General features: G+C 36.9%; 3 protein-coding genes across 4 annotated transcripts; 2 read left to right on the top strand and 1 right to left on the bottom strand.

Annotated features, from left to right (window-relative positions):
- Nucleotides 1–2,017: 2,017 nt before the first annotated feature.
- LOC104736407 (uncharacterized) lies at nt 2,018–3,164 on the bottom strand. Its single transcript, XM_010456379.3, has one exon. The coding sequence runs from the start codon at nt 2,906–2,908 to the stop codon at nt 2,105–2,107; it is 804 nt and encodes a 267-aa protein (XP_010454681.1). The 5' UTR covers nt 2,909–3,164; the 3' UTR covers nt 2,018–2,104.
- Nucleotides 3,165–5,565: 2,401 nt separating this feature from the next.
- LOC104736406 (BAHD acyltransferase DCR) lies at nt 5,566–9,075 on the top strand. The gene is made up of 2 exons (XM_010456378.3): nt 5,566–6,489; nt 7,861–9,075. The coding sequence occupies exons 1-2, from the start codon at nt 6,034–6,036 to the stop codon at nt 8,800–8,802; spliced, it is 1,398 nt and encodes a 465-aa protein (XP_010454680.1). The 5' UTR covers nt 5,566–6,033; the 3' UTR covers nt 8,803–9,075.
- Nucleotides 9,076–9,301: 226 nt separating this feature from the next.
- Nucleotides 9,302–11,200, top strand: LOC104736405 (uncharacterized). 2 transcript variants are annotated; one of them, XM_010456376.3, is made up of 2 exons: nt 9,302–9,352; nt 9,618–11,200. In XM_010456376.3, the coding sequence occupies exon 2, from the start codon at nt 9,692–9,694 to the stop codon at nt 11,048–11,050; it is 1,359 nt and encodes a 452-aa protein (XP_010454678.1). In that variant the 5' UTR covers nt 9,302–9,352; nt 9,618–9,691; the 3' UTR covers nt 11,051–11,200. The 2 variants fall into 2 exon arrangements, with proteins under 2 accessions (XP_010454678.1, XP_087337347.1); XM_087481221.1 differs by lacking the exon at nt 9,302–9,352 and having other exon boundaries at nt 9,565–10,145; nt 10,241–11,200.
- Nucleotides 11,201–11,240: the final 40 nt, after the last annotated feature.

The raw sequence follows: 11,240 nt of genomic DNA, 5'->3' as shown, positions 1-11,240 counted from the left end.
AAGATTTAGGCGTTGGACGATTTTCCACCATATAAACTGATCAGTGGTCTTTATTTTTTTGGATTTTTTTGGATTTTAAATATGTTACGTCTTAATGTCTTACTTAGGGACAAAAAGTCATTTTAATGTTAGATTAGTGCTTCTGGGATGTCCGCAAATTTATTGTTAATTTATTTTTAAGGCACTCATAAAAATTAGTAAGACTTACTATCAGCTCGATGTTGACTTAACCTTGGTACAATTAAATGTTTAAAACTTCTTTTTTCGTCAGAACAACACCAATTATATTCCATGAAATCCTCGTGTCGAAAGGATACTCTAGCAAAGAAGAGTACTACTAAACCATAAAATATCAAAAAAAAGTTAGAATTTTCAGAGCCTTTCAATTTTTCTTCAAAATCAAAACATTAAACCGTCCAACAGACTCATGATATATATAGATAGCACTCTCAACAACCGCATAATATTAATTCATACCTAATTTGACTGATAATCTTTCAATTGTAACTCTATATATTACTGTTAATATGTCTTGATTCGGATCAACGAGCCGGGGCATCTGTTGATCACACACTAGCAAGACGGCAGGAGTCTCGCTGTCCTAGCAATGTCGGGGTCTAATGCTACATATAAGATTTTTCTAGGGTGGCGAGAGTCCCAGATCCGGCGCCGACGGTATAAGATTTTTTCATATGACCGCAATTTTGGGTGTAAGTTCTGTCAATGAACTTTTATGTGTAGGTCCAAAGCGGTTCAACGTTAATTAGGGGAATTTATATAGTACTTTTGTTTACCCTAAGTCCTAAGAAATGTTGTAATATGAAACTACGTATTACAATCTCAAGTAATAAAGTTGGTCTCCGTCTCCTTTCCTTTCATAATTTATAATTATGATGAAGAAATGCTCGTCTTCATCAACATTCTGCAAAACCGGTTTTGGTGATTTTCTCCAATTATTATGCAAACAATCAGGAACAAGTTGGTATCCATCCATGGTTGAACTCCAATTATTATGCAAAGCATATATATGTCATATATTCCAACTTGTTGAACTCGCTCTAAACGACTAAACCGACAACTTGAGCTAACCATAAGAGACCGATTCCCACCATCGACAACTACACAAGGCTAAACCAATCCATTAGGCACAATGTTCAACAACAACAAAAAAAAAAAAAAAAAAAAAATCTCAAGTTTATTCCTTCTATTTTGTAGGTTTCTTAATTCACGTGGTTTTGTTTTGCGTATTTCCAATTTTCCATCACATTAGATTCCTTTGGAGGTTTAAACAAAATGGTGTACAACGATTGAAATATATCATAAAATTAAAATGAAGAAAAAAAAAACTTAATCTTCCAAAAGCTTGCCAAGACGATGGTACTATATATACATATATCCAAAGGAATCTTTTTTTTATATGGAAACCAAAGGAATCTTTTTTGTATATGGAAACCAAAGGAATCTTTTTGTTATATCTAAAAACTTAATCTTCCAAAAGCTTGCCAAGATGATGATACTATGTGAATTATTATTATCCGCCATAAACCTAATAAGTGGTGGTTGTTCTCTTTCTCAGACATATCTAATGGGGCGCCATGCCAAATTGCCAATATATGACGATTCGGTTTGTTGTGAGACACTGAGAGTGTTGGGTCGATGTTCTTGTTCGTTATTCTAAAAATCTGTAAATCTACGATAAATTTAGGTGAATGGGCTTAGTTGGGTTAGTCTTCGGCCTCTATTCATTAGCTGAAGGTACAATTCTTAATGGGCCGGAGTTCTAATCCGTGGTTGTGTGTGTTCTTGAGATCAATTCCACGACTAGAACATTGATATTTTCATTGTGGCTGTAGACACTCTAAGCTATCATATCTTTGGGATATCTTTTTAACAACCCCAAGAGATCGAATCATCAACCCTGCCTAGGTCTACCGAGCATTCTGGATCCTTCAGAGCCAAAAACATAAGAATTGTCGCCACATTTTTGCTAGCTACAACACTTGTGATAATGCTTCAATTGAAGTAATTAGCCCATTTTTATTTGTTTTTGTAACAAAGTACATTGAGGACTTTATTTATTATTAAAGATTACATTACGATCATATTAAAAGTCTCCGTCATCATCATCGCCGCCGTCATAATCGTCTTCTCCGGAATCCAGATCATTCTCCACCTTCTCAGCTGCTTTTTCAGCTATGTTGTCTTCCACAGCCTCCAGCCCCTCCGCTAACGCAACCCCACCCAAAACTCCGGCCACCGCACCAACCGCCAGTCCCGTCCCCATCCCACCGAACTTGCTCCCCTTCTCCGGCGCGTTTCCATATCCCGACTGTCCGTACGCAGCGTCACCATACCTCGCAGGCGCATACGACTCACCGTAAACAGGTGGCTCACTGTAACCAGTTTGTGACGGCGCGTGAGTATGACCGTAAGGTGGCGGCGGCACGTATGGCTCACTGTAAGCTGGAGGCGGCGCGTGGTAAGATCCTGGAGCCGGATGATACGGAGGCTCTCTAACGGTGACTGTGACGTCGAGTTTGCCGTGAGGTCGGCCAGATGGACGTTTGAGCTCGAGGGTTTTCACGACGGGGACGTCCAAACCAATGACATCATGGAGGCTGAGATGAGCGGAGCCGATGAGAGGTTTTGTGTTCTCTTCACGTCCTGCGTGCACGATGTCGATGTAGACCTTGTCGTAATCGTCTTCGTGCGGAGGCAAAGGGATGACAAATGTCTCGTTCCACGTTGGACACGTGTCGCCATCTTCATCGACTCTTGTGGAGGATTTGTATTTCGGATCGACCCATACGACGGCGTATGGCTTGTTTGGTCCGTTGCGCCAGTTCACGTTCTTGGTATCTCTCGCCGACAAAATCGTCACCTCCACTTCTTGGCCACGGGACGACATTTTTTTCTAAATGGTGAGATTGGAACTTTGCTCGAACCAAAAGATAACACTTGGAGACCAATAATAAGTGTTTTTAGGACCATTGATATTATGACGATATATCAAGAACATTCGGACCATTTCTCTTCGTTGTTTTACGTTTTTGTCCCCACTATTTTGCACAAAAAAAATAACATAAACATGCAAGTGCTGTATTATATACATTTTTTAACTAATTTGTATATTGACTTAACAGAATGCAAAAAGATTAGTTGTCTAGAAATATGCTTATGAGAAAAATATTTTAGCCGGGAAGATATAAGCCAACACGTTCAATCTATTGTCTACTACGCGTATACAATATTATTGCCGGCCAACTTTAAAAGTATCGGGCCATACATTCGGAATGGGCTATTTTAGAGACATGAACCACCGGGTCTCTTGTGACGTTTGGTACAAATTTACTGATAGAGCTGGTGCTAATAACGCCAACATCATTTCAGAACCGTGTGAAGTCTTCACTCTTCACTTAAAAAAATCTGAACTCTTCATCGTGATCAGGAACTTGGTTTCAACGGTTACACAATCATTTTACCCAATCGAACTGTTTATTTATTTTTATTAAGCCATTAAAAAATGAATAATCTAGGTAAATTCCAGACGAAAATGTATTCTTCAATTACTTTATCCAAATCAAAAGTTATCGTAAGAGATGGGGACTTCTATCATTGGTTCCTCCTTCTGTCTTTCTTCGCAGCAAGTGTCCCCCATCTATTTGTATTATTTTCCATCGACTTTAAAGAGACCAGCTGCATCTTTAATGGCCCATACGCTCGTGTGGATCAGATAACATGTAATATTTTGTGTTGTAGATTGTTGGTTGGGTAGTAATTGTGAATTTCAATTTCTATATACAATCAAGAACATCTAGTGACCTTTTTTAGCTAGAAATTAAAGATACATGTGAATTTTAGTTACCTAAACGTCGGTGCAATGAGCAAGGCTCTTTTTAAAAAGTTAAGACTTTTGTGTAAACGCAAGCGCTTAGCTTTGTAAGTGGATGCATGTGAAGATCCTCCATAGACATAAATTTTGTGATATTTTAGAGTATTTTTCAAATTAGTACTTTTGTAACTAAAACTTTTATTTCTGTTAGTATTTTAAGATATTTCTTTGTATTTAAAAAACTTAAACGAAATGTCTTAGTAGTAGCGATATTTTTATGTTCAATATCTTAGGCGAATTGGTTCTTCTATGCAACTTCATTGATGATGATGGTGAGTTAGACATGACGTTATATGGGGTAATTAGTACTTATAAAGATAGATGTTTAGAAGATTTTACATATTTTAAGAAAACAATGATTACTAAGTTTAAATATATTTTTTTCTTTGACTAAAGAGATATTATTTAATTTTAAATCAATAACAATTCAAAATTTTAAATATTTTCAATAATTACTTCTTGAAATTTACAAAACATCAATCTTTGTGGGACAAAAAATATCTCAAAACATCAATCTTTATGAGTATGAGACAGGGGAATACTATATATATATATATATATAATATAATATAATTAGAATTGGACTGTATTTTGACATGACAAATTCTGAAGTAAAATTTCTATTGAAATTTACCGGCCAAGCCTCTGCAACATAGCGGCAAACAGCTATGGTGGTCCATGCCATGTGAATACGAAATAACCGTTGTCATCTTTCACCGTATCATCCAAATGCAATAGCAACATCTTCTTCATAATCATTTCTCTTGTGCTACAAAACTCTTGTCGATATGTCCGTAGCGACAACAATTCTTATGGTTCTACCAGCAAACCACTGGATACCAAATACAGAATAAACTTGAGTCCATCTTTCTAACCAACAATAAGATCAATCAAATTTTTGCAAACTAAATAAATTGATTTACACCAACACAACTTTTTAATCCAGTTCGGTTTCTGATCAATACTAATTTGCTCATCGTCACAACCAAACTAACAAATACTTTACAGTGTTACACAGTCGATCGAGTGTCGGATACTAAACTCCTTGTTTTTGTAAGACACAACACGTCACACTTGTTAATTGTTATCATTGTCTTCTTAAATTTTAATTGGTCGGATGTTATTACATTTTTTTTCGGGGCTCAACTGTTATTGAATTCTCTAAAGCGACGTATTCTTGCATCGGATAGATACAATTACAATACATACAATCAGTAGAAACCATAAGAGTTTATTAGCCGGAGAAGTCGCTGTCCAACTTCCATAGTTACACTTACCAACTAACTAAATATGGCAAGTAAAGTCCTTCAAAATCCAATAAAGTATATTCTTTTTCCATATAAATATAAATACATTCATATAGACTATAGAGGCTGAGAAGGTTAAGAGGAAATCATTTAAGAAAACCCAGCAACTTCACCTAATCCTTTTAAAAATTGGAATTTTTTTTAATTTTGTTTCGTTACCAAATTAAACCACACATTATTAACATGATAACGGTTGTCAGATCTGGTGTATCTTCTTATAAATTTAATGAAACATTTGGTAACGATATTACTTTTCCAAAAGAAGCGATTAAAATCAGGTTAACTAAATGGCAGTCGATAAAACATCTGAATTAAAGTTTTTATTTTATAAAAATCTATTAAAATGAAGGTGAAGGTCATCAGGTCATGGACATAATTAAAAGTCTAGGGTTTTTGTTAATCCAGGTACGATCCATAATTATTCAATTAATTAGTTTGCTCTGGTTTGAATTTTTGTTACCATCTTTATCGGCATTTATAGAAATTATAGTGTCCTACACCTGTAGCATCATTACTTTTGTATCTCAATTCTCAACCTCTAATACTAAATCATAACTCAAACTTAAGAATTCATGCAAACAGATTTACGGAAGTAGGGTTTAACTGAGTCATTAATTGAATCACAACTACTTCCAGGAAACCTTAAATGCCTAACCCAACTACACAATGCAGCATATCTCCAGCTATAAAACACAGCCTTTCAGTTCTTTCTTCATCACTCTAGCCTCAAACCAAAAGAAAACAAAAAATCCTACTTTTCTTGTGATCATCACCAAAAAAAAAACAGACACACACACATTGATCCAAGGCTAACTTAAAATCTTTCTTTCAACCATGAAGATAAAGATAATGAGCAAAACACATGTGAAACCAACAAAGCCAGTACTAGGGAAGAAACAATTCCTCCTCACCACATTTGATCTTCCTTACCTTGCTTTCTACTACAACCAGAAGTTTCTCCTCTACAAGTTCGAGAACCTTCTAGATCTTGAAGAACCTACTTTCACAAACGACGTCGTGGAGAAGCTCAAAGATGGTTTGGGTTTGGTTCTTGAAGACTTCTATCAACTCGCCGGTAAGCTAGCCAAGGACGACGAAGGAGTCTTCCGTGTTGAGTACGACGCCGACGATACAGAGATCAACGGCGTAGAGTTCTCGGTAGCTCATGCTGATGAAGTCACAATCGATGATCTGACGGCTGAGGACGGAACGGCTATGTTCAAGGACTTGGTTCCTTACAATGCGATCTTGAACTTGGAAGGACTTAGCAGACCTCTCCTTGCAGTGCAGGTATAATTCTTTAAATATTAATACATCATTTTATTTATTAGTCTGCGTCCACGTTCGTATTTTTGTGTTACATATCCTTATTTTCACGCGAAATAATTTAGAATTAGATATTCAGTAGAAGTGATGAAAGAAAACACAACTAGATTGCTAGCTAGTACAACATCTGAATCATCATACAAACATCTGAATTACGTAATCATCTCTATGTTATTATGTATGTTTACTTTCTGCATGTTATGTGATACTATAAGTTTTTTTAATAAATATTTATTGAACAATCCGTCAATAAATATATATTATTAACGTTTAAGGAGTAACATCACGTGATAATTAGCTAGAAAGAAAAGCAAAAATAAAAATTGCTCATAACTTCATAAGTGTGCACCCATCCTTCCACCAAGATTAAAAAAAAAAGTAATATAGCACGCAAAATGTTGACTTTAATTTTGATTCACACAAGTTAGATAAGAAAATTATTCACATTTATTAGCTCTTCTTTATAGATTCATAGAGTGTATACTAACAAGTGGTAAAAAAAAAAAACTCTACACGGCTTAACAATTTTGAGCTTCACATAATTATTGTATGTGAAGAAATATGTGTATGTGCAAATTGTGGATGTTCATCTCTGTGAAGCTTTACACATTATTTGTAGTCAATGGTTTGAGAAGCTCTTTTTTCAAATGTTTTGACTGTTTGTGTAGTTTTTATGAAAAAAAAAAAAAAAACATAATAACTGACACAACCATTAAATACAACATTCAATGACCCACATTATATGGATGTTGTTAACTGGGTGAGTTGCCGGACAAAAATCACTATGCCATGCACTTAGGTACAAAAATTATTTAATAGATGAGAGTACTAAGTAAGGTAATATCTATTAGTACACATTGGAGAATTTAATTGTCATTATCAATCGAAATCGAAAATAAATATAGATGTCGTCGATTACTCGATTTATCCCCAATTCATCTCAACTACTAAGATACGTTTCACATTTCATTTTCTTTTCATCAATCGTTCCACGTTGATATAACCTACTCGTAATGTCACTCTTAGTAAAACATACTTATTATTATGTTTGCTGTTGAAAGATTTATAACACAACGTATTCATACGTATAATACACACGTAACTTACATGTATACGATACTTTCATTACAACCAAATATAAAAAGTTACGCATTAAATGTGCATTCAATGTTTAAGCTCTTTTAACAGGTGTGGTCGTTGAGATAGTCAATGTTTTTTTCCTCTAATCTGGTCTCGAAGCTATCGTCTAGTGACCAATCATATACTTCGATTCAAAAATTAAAAAGATTCATATTGGCTCATGTCTCGACAAAATTATTTGGTTTTGTTCAACAGGTGACTAAGCTTAAAGATGGACTTGCGATGGGCCTAGCTTTTAACCACGCAGTTTTAGACGGTACTGCCACATGGCACTTCATGAGCTCATGGGCCGAGATCTGTCGTGGAGCCCAATCCATCTCAACACAACCTTTCCTCGACCGAGCCAAAGCGCGTGACACGCGCGTGAAGCTCGACCTCACTGCTCCAAAGGACCCCAACGCAACCTCCAACGGCGACGACGCGGCCACTCCCGCGGCGGAACCGGCGAAGCTGGTGGAGAAGATCTTCAGGTTCTCGGACTCTGCTGTCCACACGATCAAGTCAAGAGCCAATTCGGTAACCCCATCCGACGGTTCAAAACCATTCTCAACGTTCCAGTCACTCACTTCCCACATCTGGCGCCACGTCACCTTAGCGCGTGGGCTCAAACCCGAGGAGATAACGGTCTTCACCGTCTTCGCCGACTGTCGCCGCCGTGTCGATCCTCCGATGCCGGAAGAATACTTCGGAAACTTGATCCAGGCGATCTTCACCGGAACCGCGGCGGGGCTACTGGCGGCGCACGGGCCGGAGTTTGGAGCATCGGTGATCCAAAAGGCTGTCGTGGCACACGACGCGAGTGCGATAGACGCGCGTAACGACGAGTGGGAGAAATCGCCGAAGATATTTCAGTTCAAAGATGCCGGAGTGAACTGCGTGGCAGTGGGGAGCTCGCCGAGGTTTAAGGTTTACGAAGTTGATTTCGGTTGGGGAAAACCGGAAACGGTTAGGAGTGGTTCGAATAACCGGTTTAATGGGATGATGTATTTGTACCAAGGGAAAGCTGGTGGTATAAGTATTGATGTGGAGATTACTCTTGAAGCTTCGGTTATGGAGAAGCTTGAGAAGAGCAAAGAGTTTTTATTGAGTGAGGAGCTGAGCAATGGCAATGGCAATGGTAACGGGTTTGTTGTTTGAGTGTTTTTTTTTTTTTTAGTTTTATTAAGGTTAATTAGTTTAATTAATCAAAAACTCCAGATTTTGGTTAATTAGCTAATTATTTTTTTTCATTAAGGAGATAAAAGCCTTGTGGGTTTTGAAGTATGGTAATAATTTGCGCTTGTGGTTGTGGTGTTGATAATAATCAGCAAGGATGCTGCCTTTGTGGTATTTGTATGATTATGTTGTAGTGTTTGGTTTTGGAGTTGTAGTATTTGGACCATGGTTTTTAAAGCGATTTTGTGTCATCAACTTTATGAACTTGTAATATGTCTTTAACATAGTCATTAGATTCTCTCAATGCCATTACACTTTGGATTTTACAAATTTAAATAACGAGAAAAGTAAATGATTGTTTATTAATTATTAATTTATTATGTTGTGAACATTGAAATGACTTGAGATTTTGTAGGAAGTTATGAAAAATAGCAAAACTGGTCTTTTCGGTGATGAATATGATTCTACTGATGGTTTACAGATCACATTGCATTTGCATCTGAAGGTTTAACCAACATCGGTGGAAAAAAAAGTAAAAAACGAACCCATCGTGTGTAAGATTTGGTCATTTGGGAGATTTCAATTAAAAATTGTTTCGGTTAAAAAAAAAACTAAACAAATTAAAAATTGTTTCGATAACATCTATGAAAATTTATAATTTTTTTTTTAAATGAACAAATTGCTAAAAAAACAAATTTTGACAGCAAAAATATAAATTGTTAAATTTGTTTTGTGATTTTTATTAATTAAATCTAAACCCTAAAATCATAACTTCTCCTTTTTTTTTTCTTTCTCAGCCGTCGTCGTCTTGCTCTGTTAAACGGACGACGACGAGAGTGAAAGGCCTTTGTTTCGCATTTGGTGGTGGCTCATGTTTTCATTAATACTCCAACGAGGGAGAAGGACTCAATGGCGCTCTTTGATAAAAGCTGTTCCTTTTACTCAACCCTTCTCTTCTTCTGCTATCGCTACCACCACCGCAACCACAGATCCGAGTCTTGAAGATGAAAGAAAAAAGAAGACTTTCACAGTCTCTTACCTTATCGACTCCTTAGGGCTAACTACAAAACTCGCCGAATCAATCTCAATGAAAGCCAGTTTCGATAAAAGAGGTAACCCAGATTCAGTCCTGAAACTTCTAAGAAGCTACGGATTCACAAACTCTCAAATCTCGAGTATCATTGCTACTTACCCACGTTTCCTTGTCGAGAACCCTGAGAAGTCTCTTCGTGCTAAGCTTCATTTCTTGAAGCTTAACGGAGCCTCAAGCTCTGAGCTTACTGAGATTGTTTCCAAAGTTCCTAAAATCTTGGGGAAGAGTGGAGGTAAGTGGATTAGTCATTACTATGATTATGTCAAAGAGATCTTACAAGATCAAGATCACACTTCTTCTTCTTATTGTTCTTGTTCTTCCAAGCAGACGAATCGAACTCGAAACGTATCGGTTTTGAGAGAAATGGGAGTGCCTCAGAGACTGTTGTTAAACTTGTTGATCTCTAGAGCTAAACCGGTTTGTGGTAAAGAAAGATTTGAAGACTCGGTTAAGAAGATCGTTGAGTTAGGCTTTGATCCAGCTAGTCCAAAGTTTGTGAATGCTTTGTATGTTTTCTATGAGCTTAGTGATAGAACGATAGATCAGAAAGTGAATGCTTATAAGAAGTTAGGACTTAGTGTGAATGAAGTTTGGGCAGTTTTCAAGAAATGGCCTTTCTCGTTGAAATACTCTGAGAAGAAGATAATTCAAACGTTTGAGACCTTGAAACGTGTTGGTCTAACGGAAGAAGAGGTACGCTTAATGGTTAAGAGGTACCCTGAATGCGTAGGCACTTCAGAGGAGAAGATAGTGAAGTCAGTCGAGACTTTTCTTGAGCTAGGATTCACGAAAGATGAGTTTGCGTTGATCATAAAGCGACATCCTCAGTGCGTTGGCTTAGCTGCGGATTCGGTTAAGAAGAAGACTGAGTTTCTTGTGAAGACGATGGGTTGGTCTTTGAAAGTTGTGGCTTCAACACCTATTGTACTTGGATTTAGCTTGGAGAAGTTCATTTTCCCTAGGTGTAATGTAATCAGAGTTCTTGTTACGAAAGGGCTGATCGATGAAGTACCTGCGATCTCGACTGTTTTGACGAGTCCTAAGCTGAAGTTTTTGAAGCTTTTTGTGGAGAAGCACAAGAGTGTCTCACTTGATTTGATCTCTATCTTCACCGGAGATAGCAGTCTAATAGATTAGATTAAATAGCACTGTGAAGAAAAGAAAAAGTACCAAACCTCAAAGATTGCTTATTGTGATTTGTATCATGAGATATGTCAGTCTCCCAATTTTGTTGTAAAGAAACATTTTTAGGGAGTAAAACAATTAAATAAGGACAGTTTCAGACAAGAACACTTACTGTCATTTTGGCAATTAAGGGTGTGTTTAC

The sequence above is a fragment of the Camelina sativa genome, chromosome 13, assembly GCF_030686135.1.
Source record: "Camelina sativa cultivar CO46 ecotype springtype chromosome 13, ASM3068613v1".
NCBI classification, from domain to species: Eukaryota; Viridiplantae; Streptophyta; class Magnoliopsida; order Brassicales; family Brassicaceae; genus Camelina; species Camelina sativa.
This window is presented reverse-complemented; position numbering and strand designations above follow the sequence as displayed.